General features: G+C 40.7%; 1 protein-coding gene across 1 annotated transcript in view; it reads right to left on the reverse strand.

The window, feature by feature from the left end:
• Positions 1 to 2,011: 2,011 nt before the first annotated feature.
• Positions 2,012 to 12,729, reverse strand: part of tnr (tenascin R (restrictin, janusin)) — a 169,635-nt gene continuing 158,917 nt past the window's right edge. The window contains exons 19-21 of the mRNA XM_060918788.1: positions 5,413 to 5,574; positions 5,078 to 5,241; positions 2,012 to 2,131 (exon numbers count right to left, since the gene is read on the reverse strand). Of these exons, the coding sequence (XP_060774771.1) occupies positions 2,012 to 2,131; positions 5,078 to 5,241; positions 5,413 to 5,574 (446 nt within the window). The remainder of the gene's footprint in view (positions 2,132 to 5,077; positions 5,242 to 5,412; positions 5,575 to 12,729) is intronic.

Here is a 12,729-nt window from a genome sequence, read left to right on the forward strand (position 1 = left end):
AGACATGCAGGTTAGGTTAACTGGTGACTCTAAATTGACCGTAGATGTGAATGGGAGTGTGAATGGTTGTCTGTGTCTATGTGTCAGCCCTGTGATGATCTGGCGACTTGTCCAGGGTGTACCCCACCTTTCGCCCGTAGTCAGCTGGGATAGGCTCCAGCTTGCTTGCGACCCTGTAGAACAGGATAAAGTGGCTAGAGATAATGAGATGAGAATGAGAAAGTGCCTCCAACAGTCTCCTTTGTCTGTCAAAAATGTCCTCTCTGGAAAACACTCACCATGTGATGAGGTTGTAAATTATTTTTTTTGACCCTTTGATGCACAATCTTGTCAGCTCTGCAGTGACCTGGCAACTTGCCCAGGGTGTACCCCGCCTCTCGCCCATAGTCAGCTTGAATAGGCTCGAGCTTGCCCGCGATCCTGTAGAACAGGATAAGCGGCTACAGGTAATGGATGGATGGATGCAAAACCTGGGTCAAAAGTGACCCGGCTGAGTTTTTATTTAAGCTGGGTTTGCTTAGCTTGTGCATCAAAGGGTTAAGACAATATTTGTCTCTTTTGAAGCAGAATACTCTGTTGTTGCACAGTAAAAAACAGGACTTGAAACCAATGTGAAACACATTTGCAGCAGAGCTTCACATGTGGTTGAAATGTATGACTGTCAAAAAGTGTTATCTTTGGAAAACCACAAGGATTGTCACTACTTCAGTTGTTATTACAGTTACCACCATGTACAAACATTACTGCACAGTACTTGAATTACTAATTGCTGGTTAATAATCCCACAGCATTTAAAGCTGTGGGATAAAGATTCTGCATGGTTGAAGAAGACACGGCCCCCTAGTTATCATATAAGTGGTGAGGATATTAAAAATCAGCATCGGTAAAATAGGAAAAAGAAAAAGATAAGTGTCTGGATATGTGCTGGAATCAATAATAATCTAAAATTTGAGAAGCTTTTATTGAGGCATTGCTGCCTCACAGCTCTGAGGTCAATCTTGAGCTCAGGTTATCATCTGTGTTGTGTGTCTGGCCCTGTACTGCCCTTGTCTGTCTGAGATTCCTCCAGGTTCTCTGGTTTGCTCCCACCTCCAAAAAGATGACAGTAGGTGGACTGATTACATTAACTTGTCCTCAGAGTGAATGTTTCAAAAGAAGAAAGTGTACAGTACCATGAAATAATTTCCCCCTCACATATCCCAGGTTGTTAGGATGTTGGGGGTATTCCCAACCATCTGATTGGTAAACCAAAACCACTGCTGCCACTATGCCATGTTGTGACACAACGCTCCTGGCATAGGCTCCTCATTTATCATGACCCTAACCAGGATAAAGTTGTTCTGTAATAAAGGTATAATAATAATAATAATAATAATAATAATAATAATAATAATAATAATTAAGATGGTTTTTAAACTTATTCTATAATCACTTTTTGCATTCAGTTATATTTTTAGCTCATATATTCTAAATATCCAAATAGTCCAAATAGCCCATATAAACTAGATTTATGATTAATGTAAATCTGGGGATTCCCTAGTTACCCTTGTAAGTATATGTCAAACAGAAAATAAATTAAAAGAAAGTGCTCAAAACCAATTTCAGATCAAAAACAAAACAGTCCCAAAATCTTGCATGTAAATCATTGTCATATTTTACAGCTTTGTTCAGTTATAAAAATATAAGTCTCTTATTTTTCTGTGCAGTGGTTTTCTTCTAGAATCTTTTTCTTAAAAGTAATACTGTCATGTGTGTCATTTTTATTCATATCCTTTCCCAAACCACTTGTGGTAAATAACACTGAACCTTACTGCACTTAGGAGGGTTTTTTTTTTTCCATTTTCTGTTTTTAACACCTTCAGGGATCAAAAGTATTACAGAAAAAGGAACAATCCAAAAGGCTTATCATCTAAATGCAATTCTTCAAAAGAGATCAAATAAACAACACATCCCTACTTTTCCTTTCATGTAAAAATAGGAACAGCTAGTAAGATGGGGATAAAATAACTGATTAATGTAGAGTGGACCTCCTTCGCTTGCCACTGATGCTGCGATAATTATAGGGTCTCATCTTCATTTCTACAAATGGGATGGAGAACTCATGGCCTTTCCACATGTGCCAGTTGATACCCTAAAAAGTAAAGAATGGATATTAACAAACAAACAAACAAACAAGCAAAAAATGCAATGTCACATATTTAGCAAAGCTCCATAATATAGTACGGGTATATTACTGAAATACTGATTTTGAGTTAAAGCTTGGTATACTGGATGGAAAGGATGTCAAATCTGAAATAGACAGAATGGCATCCAGGTGGTAGGGCAATGCATAAACTGTATTGCTGACTTTCATAGTTTAGAAGTTTAAGGAATTAAATTATAGAACAGTTTGCACATGATACAGTGCCTTGCAAAAATATTCATCCCCTTTGGTGTTTGTCCTGTTTTGTTGCATTACAAGCTGGAATTAAAATGGATTTTTTGGGGGTTAGCACCTGCACTGAACCCAAGTCATTTCCAGAGCCTGTGTCCAATCCAAAGTTTGAGTTATCTCCACAGCTCAAGCCCAAGACCAGTACTAAGCCAGAGTCCAAGTCCAGAGCCAGAGTCATCTCCACAGCTTGAGCTGAAGACCAGTACAGAGCTCAAGTCCAGTCCAGAACCCGAGCAATCTCCAGAGCCCAAAACTAGTGCAAGTCAAGAGTCCAAGTTTTGTCCTGAGCCTGAACCTGAGCCCCCACCAGAGCCAAGTAGAATGGATTTTTGCTCCCGGAGGCAGCTGTTTGGGGGGAGGGGGTTCTGTCAGTCCTGCGTGCTGTGGCGTGTGCACCTGAAGGCGCGCCCTGGGCTGCACGCACGTCAAGCGGACTCCAACATGCGCACCATTAATGACGCGTGCCTGAACTTAATTAAGGAGCTATATGTGCACCTATTTAAGGACTGTTCTGATGCACAATCTGTGCAAAGTATTATGCTACGTCAATATGCATTACTGAGCCTTGCTACTTGTGTTTCTGATTTCCTGGTTTCCTGATTCTTGTCCATGTTCCTTGTTCACATTTTCGCTCTGCCTCTGATATCCCATTTGCACCTCGCGCAACCCTTTGCGTGTTTAATGTTTTGGATTTAGCCTGCTGATTTGGACTGTTTGCCTGTGTGTGGTTGTCATCACTGTAAATAAATATCATTTCTGCATATACCGGTACATCCGCCTACTTTATACCTGACACTTATTGTAAATATAAAGCAAAAACTATTATTGGATTATCAGAACACTGTTGAAAATTATGAAAGTATACTCATAGCTGCTGGCCATACATATAAACTTTTTTTTAACTGTAATTTAAAAAAATAATTAAAAAAAGTTAAAACCTGCTATCCTGATATATACAGTGGTGCTTGAAAGTTTGTGAACCCTTTAGAATTTTCTATATTTCTGCATAAATATGACCTAAAACATCATCAGATTTTCACACAAGTCCTAAAAGTAGATAAAGAGAACCCAGTTAAACAAATGAGACAAAAATATTATACTTGGTCATTTATTTATTGAGGAAAATGATTCAATATTACATATCTGTGAGTGGCAAAAGTATGTGAACCTCTAGGATTAGCAGTAAATTTGAAGGTGAAATTAGAGTCAGGTGTTTTCCATCAGTGGGATGACAATCAGGTGTGAGTGGGCACCCTGTTTTATTTAAAGAACAGGGATCTCTCAAAGTCTGATCTTCACAACACATGTTTGTGGAAGTGTATCATGGCATGAACAAAGGAGATTTCTGAGGACCTCAGAAAAAGCGTTGTTGATGCTCATCAGGCTGGAAAAGGTTACAAAACCATCTCTAAAGAGTTTGGACTCCACCAATCCCCAGTCAGACAGATTGTGTACAAATGGAGGAGATTCAAGACCATTGTTACCCTCCCTAGGAGTGGTTGACCAACAAAGATCACTCCAAGAGCAAGGCGTGTAATAGTTGGTGAGGTCACAAAGGACCCCAGGGTAACTTCTAAGCAACTGAAGGCCTCTCTCACATTGGCTAATGTTAATATTTGTGAGTCCACCATCAGGAGAACACTGAACAACAATGGTGTGCATGGCAGGGTTGCAAGGAGAAAGCCAGTGCTCTCCAAAAAGAACATTGCTGCTCGTCTGCAGTTTGCTAAAGATCACGTGGACAAGCCAGAAGGCTATTGGAAAAATTTTGTGAACGGATGAGAACAAAATAGAACTTTTTGGTTGAAATGAGAAGCGTTATGTTTGGAGAAAGGAAAACACTGCATTCCAGCATAAGAACCTTATCCCATCTGTGAAACATAGTGGTGGTAGTGTCATGGTTTGGGCCTGTTTTGCTGCATCTGGGCCAGGACGGCTTGCCATCACTGATGGAACAAAGAATTCTGAATTATACCAGCGAATTCTAAAGGAAAATGTCAGGACATCTGTCCATGACCTGAATATTAAGAGAAGGTGGGTCATGCAGCAAGACAACGACCCTAAGCACACAAGTCGTTCTCCTAAAGAATGGTTAAAGAAGAATAAAGTTAATGTTTTGGAATGGCCAAGTCAAAGTCCTGACCTTAGTCCGATGGAAATGTTGTGGAAGGACCTGAAGTGAGCAGTTCATGTGAGGAAACCCACCAACATCCCAGAGTTGAAGCTGTTCTGTATGGAGGAATGGGCTAAAATTCCTCCAAGCCGGTGTGCAGGACTGATCAACAGTTACTGCAAATGTTTAGTTGCAGTTATTGCTGCATAAGGGGGTCAGACCAGCTACTGAAAGCAAAGGTTCACATACTTTTGCCACTCACAGATATGTAATATTGGATCATTTTCCTCAATAAATAAATGACCAAGTATAATATTTTTGTCTCATTTGTTTAACTGGGTTCTCTTTATCTACTTTTAGGACTTGTGTGAAAATCTGATGATGTTTTCGGTCATATTTATGCAGAAATATAGAAAATTCTAAAGGGTTCACAAACTTTCAAGCACCACTGTATTTATTCAATGTTTTTATTCATGTTTATTTTATACAACATTTATTCAATATCCTGAGATATTCTATTTGACATTTACCTGACTGTGTCTGGACTCTCCATATTTGCCATTTAGGTTGACTCTGTGACAGTTTTTATACCACCAAGCTCCTTTGTAGGAAAGTGCACAGTTAGTCACAGCGTTGTCATTATCCTTGTCTTTAGTGGAGAAAGGTCGACCATGGTGGTAGCTCAGAGAGTCACCTAGTACAAGTAAAACACAAAGTGTTTTAATGCTATACAGAATTATACTCAGCAGCTTTTTATAACTTTACAGGATGTAAATAGGGTGCAGTGAGGATGACAAAAGAAACTCTCCAGAGTACTGAATCTTCCAGACTTTTTTTTTTTTTTCAGAAAAAGCCATCCACTCACCAGCAGTGCCATTATATTCCCCTATCCTTAGTTTGTAGAGGCTTCTGGAGTCTCCAATAGAGAACCGGTCATAGTTGGCATACACTGCCTCATGGCCATTTCTCATGTCAATGCGTAGCTCAGAGCGTCCTTGAGCTGTAATCTTGTGAATATTCTCCAAACCTGTATTTATTTAAAAAAAAAATCACCCACAACATCTGATAAACAGGTCTGAAAAATTCACTGTATAACCAAAAATAAACTTTTTATTCACAAATATGGTGTACAAAGAGTGCCTTGCAAAAAGTATTCATCCCCCTAGGTGTTTTCCTGTTTTGTTGCATTACAAGCTGGAATTAAAATGGATTTTTGGGGGTTTAGCACCATTTGATTTACAAAACATGCCTACCACTTTAAAGGTGCACATTATTATTATTATTATTATTATTATTATTATTATTATTATTGTGACACAAACAATAATTAAGATGAAAAAACAGAAATCTGGAGTGTGCGTAAGTGTTCATCCCCTTTCATATGAAACCCCTAAATAAGAGCTGGTCCAAACAATTCACTTCATAAGTCACATAATTAGTTGATTAAGATTCACCTGTGTGCAATCAAAGTGTCACATGATGTCTGTCTAAATCAACTGGTTCTGGAAGGGCCCTGACTCTGCTACACTACTAAGCAAGCAACATGAAAACCAAGGAGCACTCCAAACAGGTCAGAGACAAAGTTGTGGAGAAGTATAGATCAGGGTTGGGTCATAAAAAATATCCCAAACTTTGAATATCCCAGGGAGCACCATTAAATCCATTATAGCAAAATGGAAAGAATATGGCACCACTACAAACCTGACAAGAGAAGGCTGCCTACCAAAACTCACAGACCGGGCAAGGAGGGCATTAATTAGAGATGCAACAAAGACACCAACGATAATGCTGAGGGAGCTGCAAAGATCCACAGTGGAGATGGGAGTATCTGTCTGTAGGACCACTTTAAACCATACACTCCACAGAGTGGGGCTTTATGGAAGAGTGGCCAGAAAAAGTTATTGCTTAAAAAAACCACATTTGGAGTTTGCCCAACAGCATGTGGCAGACTCCCCAAACACATGGAAGAAGATTCTCTGGTCAAATGAGACAAAAATTGAACTTTTTGACCATCATGGGAAATGCCATGTGTGGTGCAAACCCAACACCCTAAGAACACCTTGCCTACAATGAAGCATGGTGGTGGCAGAATCATGCTGTGGGGATGTTTTTCATCTGCAGGGACAGGACAGCTTGTCAGGACTGAAGGAAAGATGGATGGCACTAAATACAAGGCAATTCTGGAGGAAAATCTGTTTGAGTCAGCCAGAGGTTTGAGACTGGGATGAAGGTTCATGGTCTAGCAGGATAATGACCCTAAACATACTGCTAAAGCTACACTGGAGTGGTTTAAAGGGAAACATTTAAATGTCTTGGAATGGCCTAGTCAAAGCCCAGACCTCAATCCAATTGAGAATCTGTGGCATAACTTCAAGATTGCTGTACACCAATGCAACCCATCTAACTTGAAGGAGCTGGAGCAGTTTTGCCTTGAGGAATGGACAAAAAACCTGGTGGCTAGATGTGCTAAGTTAATAGATACATACCCCAAGAGACTTGCAGCTGTAATTGTAGCAAAAGGTAGCTCTATAAAGTATTAACTTTTTTTGGGGGGAATACTTATGCACACACCAGATTTCTGTTTTTTTTCCATCTTAATTATTTTTGTGTCACAATGAAAAAAAAAAAAATTATGTGCACCTTTAAAATGGTAGGCATGTTGTATAAATTAAATGGTGCTAACCCCCCTAAAATCCATTTTAATTCCAGCTTGTAATGCAACAAAACAGGAAAAACACTAAGGGGGATGAATACTTTTGCAAGGCACTGTAGGTAACAGTATACTGATGTGTGCTAATTTGGACCTTTTGTTTCAAGTCATTATCATGCTGAAAAATCCATCTGGCCATGGTCATGTTTTAACAGACAGATACAATCAGGATTTGAGCTAAAATATATTAATACTGAAATGATGATGCCAACAATCTTCACAAGGTCCTCTGGGGGGGGGGGGGGGGGGGGGGGGACATGAATGATCCACTACCATATCACAGTGGATAAAGGACACTTTTCTTTGAATGCATGGAATTATGACTTACTGGTATTTGTAACAGCTTATGTATTTTCCATTATATATCATGTATGTACAGGTGAAATTGATCTTTTCTGTGTTTGAACTTTTTTTTTTTTATTGTTGATCAAATGCAAAAATATACTTTCTGGAAACTGGAGGCAATTCAATCACACATTTGTTTTAAATATTGTTTGGGATATCATTAATTTTAGACCTTTTTGAGAGAAATTATTTTAAAAAGATAAATTCTTATGACAATGATGTTAGATGAAAGGTAAATCTTCAATTGTTTGAGATGATACTTTGAGTCGTTGTAAATAATGTTGATTTTATCTAACTGAATAATTTTATTTGATAGATTTTCTTTGCCTATTCTATGGAAGATTGCCAGTATATGCTTATGCTGGGTAATGTCAGAAGTGCAGGCACTTATGGAGGCAGTCGCAGGGGAGAGTGAGTGCATCGCAAACTGGTAACCAAATCCACATCAGAAACCTTTAATCAAAGTCAGGGTAAAGTGAGGGGTCAAGTGATCTGCAGACAGAATGTAGAGTAGATGAGGGATCAGTGTTGAGAAGTAAGGTCAGTGTCACAGGAAGTCAACACAGTAAGCAAACAGCTTGGTATGGTCAGGTACTAACACACTGAGTGATACTTCGCACTGATTGTGTAGAGAGAGAGTTCTTAAGTACTGTGTGTAATGAGGAGCAGTTGTGGTGATACTTAGAATTCTAGAGAAGGAGGGCGATGTGATGTTTGAGGGTTGTAATCCATGGTGGTCATGTTTGGAGGCTGCCACAAATTCTGGCCATCAGTGACAGACCTTTTGCACTGATAACATAACCCAGGAAAGAGATTTGGGAAGCATGAAATTCGCATTTTTCTGCCTTGATATATAAATGATTTTCGAGTAGCCAGGTGAATACAGTCTTAACATGTTCTTTGTGACTCTCCGCATCTGGGAATGATGCCATCATCTGGAGATAAGGATGCCATCAATGTAGACGATAACAAAATGTCCTAGCATGTCTCTGAGTATGTCGTTGATAAAACTTTGGAATATGCTGGGCACGCAATATAGCAGATATAGCATGACGCAGTATTTGAAGTGCCGCTAAAAGCAGTTTTCCACTCATCCCTTTCCCTGATACACACCAGATTGTAGACACTCCTGAGGTCCAGCTTTGTGAAGATATGGGCTGATCATACAACCCTGATTCCAAAAAAGTTGGGACAAAGTACAAATTGTAAATAAAAACGGAATGCAATTATGTGGAAGTTTCAAAATTCCATATTTTATTCAGAATAGAACATAGATGACATATCAAATGTTTAAACTGGGAAAATATATCATTTAAAGAGAAAAAATAGGTGATTTTAAATTTCATGACAACAACACATCTCAAAAAAGTTGGGACAAGGCCATGTTTACCACTGTGAGACATCCCCTTTTCTCTTTACAACAGTCTGTAAATGTCTGGGGACTGAGGAGACAAGTTGCTCAAGTTTAGGGATAGGAATGTTAACCCATTCTTGTCTAATGTAGCATTCTAGTTGCTCAACTGTCTTAGGTCTTTTTTGTCGTATCTTCTGTTTTATGATGTGACAAATGTTTTCTATGGGTGAAAGATCTGGACTGCAGGCTGGCCAGTTCAGTACCCGGACCCTTCTTCTACACAGCCATGATGCTGTAATTGATGCAGTATGTGGTTTGGCATTGTCATGTTGGAAAATGCAAGGTCTTCCCTGAAAGAGACGTCGTCTGGATGGGAGCATATGTTGCTCTCGAACCTGGATATACCTTTCAGCATTGATGGTGTCTTTCCAGATGTGTAAGCTGCCCATGCCACATGCACTAATGCAACCCCATACCATCAGAGATGCAGGCTTCTGAACTGAGCGCTGATAACAACTTGGGTTGTCCTTCTCCTCTTTAGTTCGAATGACAAGGTGTCCCTGATTTCCATAAAGAACTTCAAATTTTGATTCATCTGACCACAGAACAGTTTTCCACTTTGCCACAGTCCATTTTAAATGAGCCTTGGCCCAGAGAAGACGTCTGCACTTCTGGATCATATTTAGATACGGCTTCTTCTTTGAACTATAGAGTTTTAGCTGGCAACGGCGGATGGCATGGTGAATTGTGTTCACAGATAATGTTCTCTTGAAATACTCCTGAGCCCATTTTGTGATTTCCAATACAGAAGCATGCCTGTATATGATGCAGTGCCGTCTAAGGGCCCGAAGATCACGGGCACCCAGTATGGTTTTCCGGCCTTGACCCTTACGCACAGAGATTCTTCCAGATTCTCTGAATCTTTTGATGATATTATGCACTGTAGATGATGATATGTTCAAACTCTTTGCAATTTTACACTGTCGAAATCCTTTCTGATATTGCTCCACTATTTGTCAGCGCAGAATTAGGGGGATTGGTGATCCTCTTCCCATCTTTACTTCTAAGAGCCACTGCCACTCCAAGATGTTTTTTTTTATACCCAGTCATGTTAATGACCTATTGCCAATTAACCTAATGAGTTGCAATTTGGTCCTCCAGCTGTTCCTTTTTTGTACCTTTAACTTTTCCAGCCTCTTATTGCCCCTGTCCCAACTTTTTTCAGATGTGTTGCTGTCATGAAATTTCAAATGAGCCAATATTTGGCATGAAATTTCAAAATGTCTCACTTTCGACATTTGATATGTTGTCTATGTTCTATTGTGAATACAATATCAGTTTTTGAGATTTGTAAATTATTGCATTCCGTTTTTATTTACAATTTGTACTTTGTCCCAACTTTTTTGGAATCGGGGTTGTAACTCTTCCAGGGCTGAGGGTATCAGTGGCAGCGGGTATGGGTATTTGATGATTTGATTTAGTCCCCTATAACTGAGGCATGGCCCGATGCAATTCCCCCTTTCTTCTCAACAAAGAAAAACCCTGCTGATGCGGGTGACCTGGACGGACGGATGTAGCCTTGTTGCAGTGCCTCTTGTACATACCCCTCCATAGCGTTCTGTTCACAAATAAAAAGGGGGTAGATGTGACAGCATGGAGGTTTAGTGCCTGGCAGGAGGTCTATTGTGCAGTCGAAAGGTCTTTGAGGAGGTAATCCACTGGCCGATCCTTTGCTGAAGATCTCCTTGAACTCATGTAACAAATGGGGACATGCTTGGTGCCACTTGCTGAAGGGCTCTCCACTGAGGTGGAGGCTAGTGTGATCTGGGGTAGATGGAGGCAGTGTTGTTGACAGGCTGGTGACCAATGAAGAATCTCCCTGTTATGCCAAGAAATGAGAGGGTCATGGAGCTGTAGCCAGGGAAACCCCAAAATTATGGCTTGGCTCTGAGTATGGGTGATGAACAGAGAGATGGTTTCCTTGTGCATGGCACTCACCTGAATCTCCAGGGGTAGTGTGTGTGTGGTGATGAGCCCTCCCCAATGGGTCCACCATCAATGGCCTTGAGGCCTACAGGTTGTGGGAGTTCTTGTGTGGGTAACTTGAGCCTTTGAAAGACCTCACAGTCAATGAAGTTGCCTGTAGCCTTGGAGTCTATCAGAGCAGAAGGAACATAGGAAGACTCTGAGAGGTTTAATAATACCCTGAGCTTGAGGAACTGATGTAGTGAAGAGACTTTGGAACTCACTGGGAGAGTGGTGGTGGTGTTAGTCTCTTACTGTGTTGTCATGTCTTCTAGGACTTGGAGGTCTGACAGGACAGTGGACTAAGAAATGACCAGTAGAAACACAGCCCCTCCCTGCATCTTCTTTCTTACTCCAAACATGGCATGCAAGTGTTGGTAACCTCTATGGGTATAGGAGAAGTTGGTAAGTTGAGCATTCATTAGGAAACCCTGCAGGGATGGCCTGTTGCAGAGGAGGTTATCTAGTCTGATAGCAAGGTCGATTAGAGAGTCTAGGGTCTGCTGTTCATCACGGCACACTAGTTCAGTGAGAATGAGTGGATCTAATCTCTGGCGGAATGCGGCCTTCAGAGCAGGCTAATTCCATTCACTCCCAGCAGCGAGAGTGCAGAACTTGAGAGCATATTTGTCCCCTTGCTATATAGTCAGTAGCTTTTCACCAACTTCCACACCCTCAGGCTGGTGGTCAAACACTCTCTTAAACAGTTCAGTGAATCACTCATAAGATGTTGTAGACACCTTTCTCCCACGCTGCAGTAGCCTATTGAAGCACCTTCCCAGCAAGTAGATTGACGAATTCTGCGATTTTCTGCTGATCTGTAGTGCCAGACTGTGCCATGAAGAAGAGTGAGCATTGCAGTAGGAAGCCATTGCATTCTGACACTTCTCCAGAGAATTTGTCCTGCTGAGGCACAAGTATAGAAGGGCTTACACTGGGCGCTGAACATGTTAGGAGGGCCTGCAATACAGCAGCGGTGAGTTAGAATATGTGGATGTCAAGATCACTCAACATTTGCTGATGTTCCCCTAACAGATGTCCTTGCACAGAAAGAGCAGTTTGCTTCGCCTCCTCTGCTGCATCCATGATTCAGCAAAGTATGCTGTCAGAAGTGCAGGCACTTATGGAGGCAGTTGCAGGGGTGAGTGGGTGCATTGCAAACTGGTAACCAAATACAAATTGGAAACCTTTAATCAAAGTCAGGGTAAAGTGAGGGGTCGAGCAATGTACAGACAGAATGTCATAGAGTAGACAAGGGATCAGGGTTGAAAACAAGCAGAAACTAAGGTCAGAGTCATGGGAAGTCTACACAGTAAACAAACAGCTTGGTATGGTCAGGTACTAACACGCTGAGCAATAATTCACACTGATTGTGTGGAGAGAGAGTTCGTAAGTATTGTGTGTAATGAGGAGCAGGTGTGGTAATAATTAGAATTCTGGAGAGGGAGGGTGATGTGGCGTTTTAGAGTTGTAGTCTGTGGCGACCATGTTTGGAGGCTGCCACGAACTCTGATTGCTAGCACTATCAGTGACAGGTGATGGATTGGTGGTGTTTTGGACCACTGGAAATGGAAGGTCTAACAGTACCCTCCACCAGAATTAGCATGAAATATAAGACAATAAGAAATATCTTAAATTCTAACTGAGAAGACAGAAAAATGCTTTTTAAAATTTGTTTAAGTATTACATGAGGAGTACCTAAGGAAATACACAATAGCAATTGTGTTTTACAACTCCAAATCAGAAAA

Source organism: Neoarius graeffei, chromosome 1 (assembly GCF_027579695.1).
Source record: "Neoarius graeffei isolate fNeoGra1 chromosome 1, fNeoGra1.pri, whole genome shotgun sequence".
NCBI lineage: Eukaryota > Metazoa > Chordata > Actinopteri > Siluriformes > Ariidae > Neoarius > Neoarius graeffei.